Genomic DNA, 17,024 nt, shown 5'->3' with positions numbered 1-17,024 from the left:
GAGCTATAGTGGAATGTGTTTTTAGATTATAGAATGTAGTGGAGCTATAGTGGAATGCGTTTTTAGATTATATAATGTAGTGGAGCTATAGCGGAATGTGTTTTTAGATTATAGAATGTAGTGGAGCTATAGTGGAATGTGTTTTTAGATTATAGAATGTAGTGGAGCTATAGCGGAATGTGTTTTTAGATTATAGAATGTAGTGGAGCTATAGCGGAATGTGTTTTTAGATTATAGAATGTAGTGGAGCTATAGCGGAATGTGTTTTTAGATGATAGAATGTAGTGGAGCTATAGCGGAATGTGTTTTTAGATGATAGAATGTAGTGGAGCTATAGCGGAATGTGTTTTTAGATTATAGAATGTAGTGGAGCTATAGCGGAATGCGTTTTTAGATTATAGAATGTAGTGGAGCTATAGCGGAATGTGTTTTTAGATTATAGAATGTAGTGGAGCTATAGTGGAATGCGTTTTTAGATTATAGAATGTAGTGGAGCTATAGCGGAATGCGTTTTTAGATTATAGAATGTAGTGGAGCTATAGCGGAATGCGTTTTTAGATTATAGAATGTAGTGGAGCTATAGCGGAATGTGTTTTTAGATTATAGAATGTAGTGGAGCTATAGCGGAATGTGTTTTTAGATTATAGAATGTAGTGGAGCTATAGCGGAATGCGTTTTTAGATTATAGAATGTAGTGGAGCTATAGCGGAATGTGTTTTTAGATTATAGAATGTAGTGGAGCTATAGTGGAATGTGTTTTTAGATGATAGAATGTAGTGGAGCTATAGTGGAATGTGTTTTTAGATGATAGAATGTAGTGGAGCTATAGTGGAATGTGTTTTTAGATTATAGAATGTAGTGGAGCTATAGTGGAATGCGTTTTTAGATTATAGAATGTAGTGGAGCTATAGCGGAATGCGTTTTTAGATGATAGAATGTAGTGCATGTGTTATAGTGGAATGTGTTTTATTGTTTACTAAATGTGGTCTGTTTGATTATACTGCTGGGGGTTTAGGGCTTTAGTCTGTTATCTGGCTCTTTGGAATGTTTCCTAATCAACATGGAATGTTGGTAGGGGGACTTTAGAATTCTGGAATAGCCTGTAATTACACACTCATTTGCTTAACTATACTGTGTGAACAAGGGCAGTGTTTGGTAATCAAAGCCTGCATCCCAATTGGCACCTTAGTCACCACTTTTTATGAGTATATATCACTAGATTTGATAATAGCGCACTACTTTTGACCAGGGCCCATAGTAGTACATGCTTTATATAGGGAATAGGGTGTCATTTGGGAGGTATCCATGGAAGTCAAAGACTATTGTTTCCCAGTGTCTGGCGAGGGCAGTGTGTGGTAATAAAATATGTATTTATTTCCCAGTGTGTGGCGAGGGCAGTGTGTGGTAATAAAATATGTATTTATTTCCCAGTGTGTGGCGAGGGCAGTGTGTGGTAATAAAATACGATTTTATTTCCCAGTGTGTGGCGAGGGCAGTGTGTGGTAATAAAATATGTATTTATTTCCCAGTATGTGGCGAGGGCAGTGTGTGGTAATAAAATATGTATTTATTTCCCAGTGTCTGGCGAGGGCAGTGTGTGGTAATAAAATATGTATTTATTTCCCAGTGTGTGGCGAGGGTAAGTTTGGGAGGACGTGTAAAGAGCGGTGTAAAGATGGATACTGCAGGTCCATGGTGTTCTGTCAGAGAGACCCATACGGCTGCTCCTGTGGTACTGGCTGGACAGGATTCAACTGTAGTGAAGGTGAGGGGGGGGGCTATTCTCTGTACTGAGATACACTGATATGATCAATGAAAATGGACAATACAGTTAAGCCTGGTGGTCCCAGATCGGTTTTTGCTGAGTTGACAAGACAGTCGACAGAAATATTGTATTGTATTGTATTGTATTGTATCGTACTGTATTGTATTGTATTGTATTGTATTGTATTGTATCATATTGTATTGTATCGTACTGTATTGTATTGTATTGTATCATATTTATTGTATTGTATTGTATCCTATTGTATTGTATCGTATTGTATTGTATTGTATTGTATCCTATTGTATTGTATCGTATTGTATTGTATTGTATTGTATCGTATTGTATTGTATTGTATCATATTGTATTGTATCATATTGTATTGTATCATATTGTATTGTATTGTATCATATTGTATTGTATTGTATCATATTGTATTATATTGTATTGTATTGTATTGTATCATATTGTATTGTATCATATTGTATTGTATTGTATTGTATCATATGTATTGTATTGTATTGTATCATATTGTATTGTATTGTGTCATATTGTATTGTATTGTATCATATTGTATCATATTGTATCATATTGTATTGTATTGTATTGTATCGTATCGTATCATATTGTATTGTATTGTATCATATTGTATTGTATTGTATCATATTGTATTGTATTGTATCATGCTGTATTGTATTGTATTGTATTGTATCGTATTGTATTGTATCATATTGTATTGTATTGTATCATATTGTATTGTATTGTATCATATTGTATTGTATCATATTGTATTATATTGTATTGTATCATATTGTATTGTATTGTATCATATTGTATTGTATTGTATCATGCTGTATTGTATTGTATCGTATTGTATTGTATTGTATCATATTGTATTGTATCATATTGTATTGTATCATATTGTATTGTATTGTATTGTATCATATTGTATTGTATTGTATCATATTGTATTGTATTGTATTGTATCATATTGTATTGTATTGTATCATATTGTATTATATTGTATTGTATTGTATCATATTGAATTGTATCATATTGTATTGTATTGTATTGTATCATATGTATTGTATTGTATTGTATCATATTGTATTGTATTGTGTCATATTGTATTGTATTGTATCATATTGTATTGTATTGTATCATATTGTATTGTATTGTATTGTATCATATTGTATTGTATTGTATTGTATCATATTGTATTGTATTGTATCATATTGTATTGTATTGTATCATGCTGTATTGTATTGTATTGTATTGTATTGTATTGTATTGTATCATATTGTATTGTATTGTGTCATATTGTATTGTATTGTATTGTATCATATGTATTGTATTGTATTGTATCATATTGTATTGTATTGTGTCATATTGTATTGTATTGTATCATATTGTATTGTATTGTATCATGCTGTATTGTATTGTATTGTATTGTATTGTATTGTATCATATTGTATTGTATTGTATCATATTGTATTGTATTGTATTGTATCATATGTATTGTATTGTATTGTATCATATTGTATTGTATTGTGTCATATTGTATTGTATTGTATCATATTGTATTATATTGTATTGTATTGTATTGTATCATATTGTATTGTATCATATTGTATTGTATTGTATTGTATCATATGTATTGTATTGTATTGTATCATATTGTATTGAATTGTGTCATATTGTATTGTATTGTATCATATTGTATCATATTGTATCATATTGTATTGTATTGTATTGTATCGTATCGTATCATATTGTATTGTATTGTATCATATTGTATTGTATTGTATCATATTGTATTGTATTGTATCATGCTGTATTGTATTGTATTGTATTGTATCGTATTGTATTGTATCATATTGTATTGTATTGTATCATATTGTATTGTATTGTATCATATTGTATTGTATTGTATCATATTGTATTATATTGTATTGTATCATATTGTATTGTATTGTATCATATTGTATTGTATTGTATCATGCTGTATTGTATTGTATCGTATTGTATTGTATTGTATCATATTGTATTGTATCATATTGTATTGTATCATATTGTATTGTATTGTATTGTATCATATTGTATTGTATTGTATCATATTGTATTATATTGTATTGTATTGTAATATATTGAATTGTATCATATTGTATTGTATTGTATTGTATCATATGTATTGTATTGTATTGTATCATATTGTATTGTATTGTGTCATATTGTATTGTATTGTATCATATTGTATTGTATTGTATCATATTGTATTGTATTGTATCATATTGTATTGTATTGTATTGTATCATATTGTATTGTATTGTATCATATTGTATTGTATTGTATCATGCTGTATTGTATTGTATTGTATTGTATTGTATTGTATTGTATTGTATTGTATCATATTGTATTGTATTGTGTCATATTGTATTGTATTGTATTGTATCATATGTATTGTATTGTATTGTATCATATTGTATTGTATTGTGTCATATTGTATTGTATTGTATCATATTGTATTGTATTGTATCATGCTGTATTGTATTGTATTGTATTGTATTGTATCATATTGTATTGTATTGTATCATATTGTATTGTATTGTATTGTATCATATGTATTGTATTGTATTGTATCATATTGTATTGTATTGTGTCATATTGTATTGTATTGTATCATATTGTATTGTATTGTATCATATTGTATTGTATTGTATTGTATTATATCATATTGTATTGTATTGTATCATATTGTATTGTATTGTATCATATTGTATTATATTGTATCATGCTGTATTGTATCATGCTGTATTGTATTGTATTGTATTGTATCGTATTGTATTGTATTGTATCATATTGTATTGTATTGTATCATATTGTATTGTATTGTATTGTATTGTATTGTATTGTATTGTATTGTATTGTATTGTATTGTATTTGTATCATATCGTATGGTATCATATGTATTGTATCGTATTGTATTGTATTGTATTGTATCGTATTGTATCATATGTATTGTATTGTATTGTATGTATTGTATTGTATTGTATCATATGTATTGTATTGTATTGTATTTGTATCATATCGTATTGTATCGTATTGTATTGTATTGTATTGTATCATATCATATCGTATCGTATTGTATTGTATTGTATTGTATTGTATCGTATAGTATAGTATTGTATTGTATTGTATTGTATTGTATCGTATTGTATCATATCGTATTGTATCGTATTGTATTGTATTGTATTGTATTGTATCGTATTGTATTGTATTGTATCATATGTATTGTATTGTATTGTATTGTATTGTATTGTATTGTATTGTATTGTATTGTATTGTATTGCATTGTATCATATTGTATTGTATCATATTGTATTGTATCATATTGTATTGTATTGTATCATATTGTATTGTATTGTATCATATTGTATTATATTGTATTGTATTGTATCATATTGTATTGTATCATATTGTTTTGTATTGTATTGTATCATATGTATCGTATTGTATCATATTGTATTGTATTGTATCATATTGTATTGTATTGTATTGTATCGTATTGTATTGTATTGTGTCATATTGTATTGTATTGTATCATATTGTATTGTATTGTATCGTATCATATTGTATTGTATTGTATTGTATCATATTGTATTGTATTGTATCATATTGTATTGTATTGTATCATGCTGTATTGTATTGTATTGTATTGTATCGTATTGTATTGTATCATATTGTATTGTATTGTATCATATTGTATTGTATTGTGTCATATTGTATTGTATTGTATCATATTGTATCGTATTGTATTGTATTGTATCATATTGTATTGTATTGTATTGTATTGTATCATATTGTATTGTATTGTATTGTATCATATTGTATTGTATCATATTGTATCGTATTGTATTGTATCATATCGTATTGTATTGTATTGAATCGTATTGTATTGTATCACATTGTATTGTATCGTATTGTATTGTATTGTATCGTATTGTTTTGTATTGTATCATATTGTATCGTATTGTATTGTATTGTATTATATTGTAATGTATTGTATCATATCGTATTGTATTGTATTGAATTGTATTGTATTGTATCATATGTATTGTATTGTATCATATTGTATTGTATCGTATCATATTGTATTGTATTGTATCATATTGTATTGTATTGTATCAAACTGTATTGTATTGCATCATATTGTATTGTATCATATCGTATAGTATTGTATTGTATCATATGTATTGTATTGTATTGTATTGTATCATATGTATTGTATTGTATCATATTGTATTGTATTGTATTGTATCATATTGTATTGTATCACATTGTATTGTATTGTATCATATTGTATTGTATTGTATTGTATCATATTGTATTGTATCACATTGTATTGTATTGTATCATATTGTATTGTATCACATTGTATTGTATTGTATCATATTGTATTGTATTGTATTGTATCATATTGTATTGTATCACATTGTATTGTATTGTATCATATTGTATTGTATTGTATTGCGTCGTATCGTACTGTATTGTATCATATTGTATTGTATCATATTGTATTGTATTGTATTGTATTGTATTGTATCATATTGTATTGTATTGTATCGTATTGTATCATATTGTATTGTATTGTATCATATTGTATTGTATTGTATCATATTGTATTGTATCGTATTGTATTGTATTGTATCGTATTGTATCATATGTATTTGTATCGTATTGTATCGTATTGTATTGTATTGTATTGTATTGTATTGTATTTGTATCATATCGTATTGTATTGTATCGTATTGTATCATATGTATTTGTATCGTATTGTATCGTATTGTATTGTATTGTATTGTATTGTATTGTATTTGTATCATATCGTATTGTATCATATTGTATTGTATTGTATCATATTGTATTGTATTGTATCGTATTGTATTGTATCGTATTGTATCATATGTATTGTATTGTATTGTATGTATTGTATTGTATTGTATCATATTGTATTGTATCATATTGTTTTGTATTGTATTGTATCCTATGTATCGTATTGTATTTTATTGTATTGTATTGTATCATATTGTATTGTATTGTATTGTATCGTATTGTATTGTATTGTGTCATATTGTATTGTATTGTATCATATTATATTGTATTGTATCATATTGTATTGTATTGTATCGTATCATATTGTATTGTATTGTATCATATTGTATTGTATTGTATCATATTGTATTGTATTGTATCATGCTGTATTGTATTGTATTGTATTGTATTGTATCGTATTGTATTGTATCATATTGTATTGTATTGTATCATATTGTATTGTATTGTATCATATTGTATTGTATTGTATCATATTGTATCGTATTGTATTGTATTGTATCATATTGTATTGTATTGTATTGTATTGTATCATATTGTATTGTATTGTATCATATTGTATTGTATCATATTGTATCATATTGTATTGTATTGTATCATATCGTATTGTATTGTATTGAATCGTATTGTATTGTATCACATTGTATTGTATCGTATTGTATTGTATTGTATTGTATCGTATTGTATTGTATTGTATCATATTGTATCGTATTGTATTGTATTGTATTATATTGTATTGTATTGTATCATATTGTATTGTATTGTATCATATTGTATTGTATTGTATCATATTGTATTGTATTGCATCATATTGTATTGTATCATATCGTATTGTATTGTTTTGTATCATATGTATTGTATTGTATTGTATTGTATCATATGTATTGTATCATATTGTATTGTATTGTATTGTATCATATTGTATTGTATCACATTGTATTGTATTGTATCATATTGTATTGTATTGTATTGTATCATATTGTATTGTATCACATTGTATTGTATTGTATCATATTGTATTGTATCACATTGTAATGTATTGTATCATATTGTATTGTATTGTATTGTATCATATTGTATTGTATCACATTGTATTGTATTGTATCATATTGTATTGTATTGCGTCGTATCGTACTGTATTGTATCATATTGTATTGTATCATATTGTATTGTATTGTATTGTATTGTATCATATTGTATTGTATTGTATCGTATTGTATCATATTGTATTGTATTGTATCATATTGTATTGTATTGTATCATATTGTATTGTATCGTATTGTATTGTATTGTATTGTATCGTATTGTATCATATGTATTTGTATCGTATTGTATCGTATTGTATTGTATTATATTGTATTGTATTGTATTTGTATCATATCGTATTGTATCATATTGTATTGTATTGTATCATATTGTATTGTATTGTATTGTATTGTATCGTATTGTATCATATGTATTGTATTGTATTGTATGTATTGTATTGTATTGTATCATATGTATTGTATTGTATTGTATTGTATTTGTATCATATCGTATTGTATCGTATTGTATTGTATTGTATTGTATCATATGTATTGTATTGTATTGTATCGTATTGTATTGTATTGTATTGTATCATATGTATTGTATTGTATTGTATCATATGTATTGTATTGTATTGTATTGTCTTGTATTGTATTGTATTGTATTGTATTTGTATCATATGTATTGTATTGTATTGTATGTATTGTATTGTATTGTATCATATTGTATTGTATCGTATTGTATTGTATTGTATTGTATTTGTATCATATGTATTGTATTGTATTGTATGTATTGTATTGTATTGTATCATATTGTATTGTATCACATTGTATTGTATTGTATCATATTGTATTGTATTGCGTCGTATCGTACTGTATTGTATCATATTGTATTGTATCATATTGTATTGTATTGTATTGTATTGTATCATATTGTATTGTATTGTATCGTATTGTATCATATTGTATTGTATTGTATCATATTGTATTGTATTGTATCATATTGTATTGTATCGTATTGTATTGTATTGTATCGTATTGTATCATATGTATTTGTATCATATTGTATCGTATTGTATTGTATTGTATTGTATTGTATTTGTATCATATCGTATTGTATCATATTGTATTGTATTGTATCATATTGTATTGTATTGTATTGTATTGTATCGTATTGTATCATATGTATTGTATTGTATTGTATTGTATGTATTGTATTGTATTGTATCATATGTATTGTATTGTATTGTATTGTATTTGTATCATATCGTATTGTATCGTATTGTATTGTATTGTATTGTATCATATGTATTGTATTGTATTGTATCGTATTGTATTGTATTGTATTGTATCATATGTATTGTATTGTATTGTATCATATGTATTGTATTGTATTGTATTGTCTTGTATTGTATTGTATTGTATTGTATTGTATTTGTATCATATGTATTGTATTGTATTGTATTGTATTGTATTGTCATGTGGGTCGTCTAAAGGGGACCAAGGCGCGACGTGTATAGTGCTCATATTTCCTTTTTAATGAATACACTTCGTGTTGTGATTTGGAATTCCCATCGTTAGAGCCTCTCTTGCCCATGATATATGGGACATAAAGTGGCATTGTCTTAGCACCTGTAACTCATCATAGATGATATTAAAGTTACTTTTGATTCGTTTCATCCACTAACGTTTAATGAATGGTGCTAACAGGAGGAGGATACTATGTCTGGTGTTAACATTATAGACATGGACCAGTAACCTGAGTCTAGTGTTAACATTATGGACATGGACCAGTAACCTGAGTCTAGTGTTATAGATATGGACCAGTAACCTGAGTCTAGTGTTAACATTATAGACATGGACCAGTAACCTGAGTCTAGTGTTATAGATATGGACCAGTAACCTGAGTCTAGTGTTAACATTATAGACATGGACCAGTATCCTGAGTCTAGTGTTAACATTATAGACATGGACCAGTAACCTGAACCCAGTGTTAACATTATAGACATGGACCAGTAACCTGAGTCTAGTGTTAACATTATAGACATGGACCAGTAACCTGAACCCAGTGTTAACATTATAGACATGGACCAGTAACCTGAACCCAGTGTTAACATTATAGACATGGACCAGTAACCTGAGTCTAGTGTTAACATTATAGACATGGACCAGTAACCTGAGTCTAGTGTTAACATTATAGACATGGACCAGTAACCTGAGTCTAGTATTAACATTATAGACATGGACCAGTAACCTGAGTCTAGTGTTAACATTATAGACATGGACCAGTAACCTGAGTCTAGTGTTAACATTATAGACATGGACCAGTAACCTGAGTCTAGTGTTAACATTATAGACATGGACCAGTAACCTGAGTCTAGTGTTATAGATATGGACCAGTAACCTGAGTCTAGTGTTAACATTATAGACATGGACCAGTAACCTGAGTCTAGTGTAAACATTATAGACATGGACCAGTAACCTGAGTCTAGTGTTAACATTATAGACATGGACCAGTATCCTGAGTCTAGTGTTAACATTATGGACATGGACCAGTAACCTGAGTCTAGTGTTATAGATATGGACCAGTAACCTGAGTCTAGTGTTAACATTATAGACATGGACCAGTAACCTGAGTCTAGTGTTATAGATATGGACCAGTAACCTGAGTCTAGTGTTAACATTATAGACATGGACCAGTATCCTGAGTCTAGTGTTAACATTATAGACATGGACCAGTAACCTGAACCCAGTGTTAACATTATAGACATGGACCAGTAACCTGAGTCTAGTGTTAACATTATAGACATGGACCAGTAACCTGAGTCTAGTATTAACATTATAGACATGGACCAGTAACCTGAGTCTAGTGTTAACATTATAGACATGGACCAGTAACCTGAGTCTAGTGTTAACATTATAGACATGGACCAGTATCCTGAGTCTAGTGTTAACATTATAGACATGGACCAGTAACCTGAACCCAGTGTTAACATTATAGACATGGACCAGTAACCTGAACCCAGTGTTAACATTATAGACATGGACCAGTAACCTGAGTCTAGTGTTAACATTATAGACATGGACCAGTAACCTGAGTCTAGTGTTAACATTATAGACATGGACCAGTAACCTGAGTCTAGTGTTAACATTATAGACATGGACCAGTAACCTGAGTCTAGTGTTATAGATATGGACCAGTAACCTGAGTCTAGTGTTAACATTATAGACATGGACCAGTAACCTGAACCCAGTGTTAACATTATAGACATGGACCAGTAACCTGAGTCTAGTGTTAACATTATAGACATGGACCAGTAACCTGAACCCAGTGTTAACATTATAGACATGGACCAGTAACCTGAACCCAGTGTTAACATTATAGACATGGACCAGTAACCTGAGTCTAGTGTTAACATTATAGACATGGACCAGTAACCTGAGTCTAGTGTTAACATTATAGACATGGACCAGTAACCTGAGTCTAGTATTAACATTATAGACATGGACCAGTAACCTGAGTCTAGTGTTAACATTATAGACATGGACCAGTAACCTGAGTCTAGTGTTAACATTATAGACATGGACCAGTAACCTGAGTCTAGTGTTAACATTATAGACATGGACCAGTAACCTGAGTCTAGTGTTATAGATATGGACCAGTAACCTGAGTCTAGTGTTAACATTATAGACATGGACCAGTAACCTGAGTCTAGTGTAAACATTATAGACATGGACCAGTAACCTGAGTCTAGTGTTAACATTATAGACATGGACCAGTATCCTGAGTCTAGTGTTAACATTATGGACATGGACCAGTAACCTGAGTCTAGTGTTATAGATATGGACCAGTAACCTGAGTCTAGTGTTAACATTATAGACATGGACCAGTAACCTGAGTCTAGTGTTATAGATATGGACCAGTAACCTGAGTCTAGTGTTAACATTATAGACATGGACCAGTATCCTGAGTCTAGTGTTAACATTATAGACATGGACCAGTAACCTGAACCCAGTGTTAACATTATAGACATGGACCAGTAACCTGAGTCTAGTGTTAACATTATAGACATGGACCAGTAACCTGAGTCTAGTATTAACATTATAGACATGGACCAGTAACCTGAGTCTAGTGTTAACATTATAGACATGGACCAGTAACCTGAGTCTAGTGTTAACATTATAGACATGGACCAGTATCCTGAGTCTAGTGTTAACATTATAGACATGGACCAGTAACCTGAACCCAGTGTTAACATTATAGACATGGACCAGTAACCTGAACCCAGTGTTAACATTATAGACATGGACCAGTAACCTGAGTCTAGTGTTAACATTATAGACATGGACCAGTAACCTGAGTCTAGTGTTAACATTATAGACATGGACCAGTAACCTGAGTCTAGTGTTATAGATATGGACCAGTAACCTGAGTCTAGTGTTAACATTATAGACATGGACCAGTAACCTGAGTCTAGTGTAAACATTATAGACATGGACCAGTAACCTGAGTCTAGTGTTAACATTATAGACATGGACCAGTATCCTGAGTCTAGTGTTAACATTATGGACATGGACCAGTAACCTGAGTCTAGTGTTATAGATATGGACCAGTAACCTGAGTCTAGTGTTAACATTATAGACATGGACCAGTAACCTGAGTCTAGTGTTATAGATATGGACCAGTAACCTGAGTCTAGTGTTAACATTATAGACATGGACCAGTATCCTGAGTCTAGTGTTAACATTATAGACATGGACCAGTAACCTGAACCCAGTGTTAACATTATAGACATGGACCAGTAACCTGAGTCTAGTGTTAACATTATAGACATGGACCAGTAACCTGAGTCTAGTATTAACATTATAGACATGGACCAGTAACCTGAGTCTAGTGTTAACATTATAGACATGGACCAGTAACCTGAGTCTAGTGTTAACATTATAGACATGGACCAGTAACCTGAGTCTAGTGTTAACATTATAGACATGGACCAGTAACCTGAGTCTAGTGTTAACATTATAGACATGGACCAGTAACCTGAGTCTAGTGTTAACATTATAGACATGGACCAGTATCCTGAGTCTAGTGTTAAGTTAGACATGGACCAGTAACCTGAACCCAGTGTTAACATTATAGACATGGACCAGTAACCTGAACCCAGTGTTAACATTATAGACATGGACCAGTAACCTGAGTCTAGTGTTAACATTATAGACATGGACCAGTAACCTGAACCCAGTGTTAACATTATAGACATGGACCAGTAACCTGAACCCAGTGTTAACATTATAGACATGGACCAGTAACCTGAACCCAGTGTTAACATTATAGACATGGACCAGTATCCTGAGTCTAGTGTTAACATTATAGACATGGACCAGTAACCTGAACCCAGTGTTAACATTATAGACATGGACCAGTAACCTGAGTCTAGTGTTAACATTATAGACATGGACCAGTATCCTGAGTCTAGTGTTAACATTATGGACATGGACCAGTAACCTGAGTCTAGTGTTATAGATATGGACCAGTAACCTGAGTCTAGTGTTAACATTATAGACATGGACCAGTATCCTGAGTCTAGTGTTAACATTATAGACATGGACCAGTAACCTGAACCCAGTGTTAACATTATAGACATGGACCAGTATCCTGAGTCTAGTGTTAACATTATAGACATGGACCAGTAACCTGAACCCAGTGTTAACATTATAGACATGGACCAGTAACCTGAGTCTAGTGTTAACATTATAGACATGGACCAGTAACCTGAGTCTAGTGTTAACATTATAGACATGGACCAGTAACCTGAACCCAGTGTTAACATTATAGACATGGACCAGTATCCTGAGTCTAGTGTTAACATTATAGATATGGACCAGTAACCTGAACCCAGTGTTAACATTATAGACATGGACCAGTAACCTGAGTCTAGTGTTAACATTATAGACATGGACCAGTAACCTGAGTCTAGTGTTATAGACATGGACCAGTAACCTGAACCCAGTGTTAACATTATAGACATGGACCAGCAACCTGAATCATCTGACAAAATGTGTCAGTGTGGTTTCTATTCTGATCTTCTGTATCAATGTCTTTGCTACAATGTTTCAGCCCTGTTTTCAGATCCATGGACAGTGGCCCCTATACAATGTTTCAGCCCTGTTTTCAGATCCATGGACAGGGGCCCCTATACAATGTTTCAGCCCTGTTTTCAGATCCATGGACAGGGGCCCCTATACAATGTTTCAGCCCTGTTTTCAGATCCATGGACAGTGGCCCCTATACAATGTTTCAGCCCTGTTTTCAGATCCATGGACAGTGGCCCCTATACAATGTTTCAGCCCTGTTTTCAGATCCATGGACAGTATTGTATTGTATCCTATTGTATCCTATTGTATCCTATTGTATCCTATTGTATCGTATTGTATCCTATTGTATTGTATCCTATTGTATCCTATTGTATCCTATTGTATTGTATCCTATTGTATTGTATCCTATTGTATCCTATTGTATCCTATCGTATCATATTGTATCCTATCGTATCCTATCGTATCATATTGTATCCTATTGTATCCTATTGTATCCTATTGTATCCTATTGTATCCTATCATATCCTATTGTATCCTATTGTATCCTATCGTATCATATTGTATCCTATCGTATCATATTGTATCCTATCGTATCCTATTGTATCCTATTGTATCCTATTGTATCCTATCGTATCCTATTGTATCCTATTGTATCCTATTGTATCCTATTGTAGCCTATTGTATCCTATTGTATCCTATTGTATTGTATCATATTGTATTGTATTGTATTGTATCATATTGTATTGTATCCTATTGTATCCTATTGTATCGTATCCTATTGTATCGTATCCTATTGTATCCTATTGTATTGTGTCCTATTGTATCCTATTGTATCCTATTGTATTGTGTCCTATTGTATCCTATTGTATCCTATTGTATTGTATTGTATTGTATTGTATTGTATCATATTGTATTGTATCATATTGTATTGTATCATATTGTATTGTATCCTATTGTATCGTATCCTATTGTATCGTATCCTATTGTATCCTATTGTATCGTATCCTATTGTATCCTATTGTATCCTATTGTATTGTGTCCTATTGTATCCTATTGTATCCTATTGTATTGTATCCTATTGTATTGTATCCTATTGTATCCTATTGTATCCTATTGTATCCTATTGTATTGTATCCTATCGTATCCTATTGTATTGTATCCTATTGTATCCTATTATATCCTATTGTATCCTATTGTATTGTATCATATTGTATTGTATCCTATTGTATCGTATCCTATTGTATCGTATCCTATTGTATCCTATTGTATCGTATCCTATTATATCCTATTGTATCCTATTGTATTGTGTCCTATTGTAAACAGATTCCCTTCGGGGCAGTAAAGGTTTTTAATCAATCAATTCGAATTGTATCATATTGTATCCTATTGGATTTTATTGTATCAGATTCTAATGTCTTGTATTGTATCATATTGTATCTTATTGGATTTAATTGTATCCTATTGGATTGTATTGTATCAGATTCTAATGTCTTGTACTGTATCCTATTGGATTTAATTGTATCGTATTGTATCCTATTGGATTTGATTGCATCAGATTGTATACTATTGGGTTTTATTGTATTGTATCAGATTCTAATGTATTGTATCCTATCCTATTGTACTGTATGATATCTGGTTGGTCAATGGCTGGACTGCCAGTTCTAGATGTACTGTCTTGTCCCTGTGCCTCCAGCTTGTGGTCCAGGGTTCTATGGGGCTGGCTGCAGGCTGACGTGTGAGTGTGGTGACATGGGAAAGTGCGACCGTTTCCGTGGCTGTGTGTGTAAGGGACGACACGGTGCTCGCTGTGAAAGAGAAGGTAAACGATTTTAAAGGTTTTTAAAAACGTAAGTTCAAGCTGATTGATTGATGGATTGAATTGAATGATTGATTGATTGTTGATGATGTTGTTGATGATGTTGTTGTTGATGAGGATGTTGCTTATAGACAGGGCGCCTGTTGTGGTCAGTAACCTGATCGACACAGAGTTGAACGCTGGGATTCACCACATCGTCAACTGTAGCGCCACGGGCCGACCAGCACCATTACATAGAGAGATCATCCTACTCAAACCAGACACAACCAGAATATATGTAAGTGGTAGTCTGGTCCCAGATCAGTTAGTGCTGTCTTGTCAACTCCTACGGTCATTGTCACTCCCAGGCTATGTAAGTGGTAGTCTGGTCCCAGATCAGTTAGTGCTGTCTTGTCAACTCCTACGGTCATTGTCACTCCCAGGCTATGTAAGTGGTAGTCTGGTCCCAGATCAGTTAGTGCTGTCTTGTCAACTCCTACGGTCATTGTCACTCCCAGGCTATGTAAGTGGTAGTCTGGTCCCAGATCAGTTAGTGCTGTCTTGTCAACTCCTACGGTCATTGTCACTCCCAGGCTATGTAAGTGGTAGTCTGGTCCCAGATCAGTTAGTGCTGTCTTGTCAACTCCTACGGTCATTGTCACTCCCAGGCTATGTAAGTGGTAGTCTGGTCCCAGATCAGTTAGTGCTGTCTTGTCAACTCCTACGGTCATTGTCACTCCCAGGCTATGTAAGTGGTAGTCTGGTCCCAGATCAGTTAGTGCTGTCTTGTCAACTCCTACGGTCATTGTCACTCCCAGGCTATGTAAGTGGTAGTCTGGTCCCAGATCAGTTAGTACTGTCTTGTCAACTCCTACGGTCATTGTCACTCCCAGGCTATGTAAGTGGTAGTCTGGTCCCAGATCAGTTAGTGCTGTCTTGTCAACTCCTACGGTCATTGTCACTCCCAGGCTATGTAAGTGGTAGTCTGGTCCCAGATCAGTTAGTGCTGTCTTGTCAACTCCTACGGTCATTGTCACTCCCAGGCTATGTAAGAGGTAGTCTGGTCCCAGATCAGTTAGTACTGTCTTGTCAACTCCTACGGTCATTGTCACTCCCAGGCTATGTAAGAGGTAGTCTGGTCCCAGATCAGTTAGTGCTGTCTTGTCAACTCCTACGGTCATTGTCACTCCCAGGCTATGTAAGTGGTAGTCTGGTCCCAGATCAGTTAGTGCTGTCTTGTCAACTCCTACGGTCATTGTCACTCCCAGGCTATGTAAGTGGTAGTCTGGTCCCAGATCAGTTAGTGCTGTCTTGTCAACTCCTACGGTCATTGTCACTCCCAGGCTATGTAAGTGGTAGTCTGGTCCCAGATCAGTTAGTGCTGTCTTGTCAACTCCTACGGTCATTGTCACTCCCAGGCTATGTAAGTGGTAGTCTGGTCCCAGATCAGTTAGTA

General features: G+C 32.0%; 1 protein-coding gene across 1 annotated transcript in view; it reads left to right on the top strand.

The window, feature by feature from the left end:
• Positions 1–17,024, top strand: part of LOC106572677 (angiopoietin-1 receptor) — a 96,955-nt gene that overhangs the window by 45,020 nt on the left and 34,911 nt on the right. The window contains exons 7-9 of the mRNA XM_082957020.1: positions 1,628–1,765; positions 15,467–15,592; positions 15,721–15,866. Of these exons, the coding sequence (XP_082813146.1) occupies positions 1,628–1,765; positions 15,467–15,592; positions 15,721–15,866 (410 nt within the window). The remainder of the gene's footprint in view (positions 1–1,627; positions 1,766–15,466; positions 15,593–15,720; positions 15,867–17,024) is intronic.

This window comes from Salmo salar, chromosome 01, assembly GCF_965601325.2.
Source record: "Salmo salar chromosome 01, fSalSal1, whole genome shotgun sequence".
NCBI classification, from domain to species: Eukaryota; Metazoa; Chordata; class Actinopteri; order Salmoniformes; family Salmonidae; genus Salmo; species Salmo salar.
This window is presented reverse-complemented; position numbering and strand designations above follow the sequence as displayed.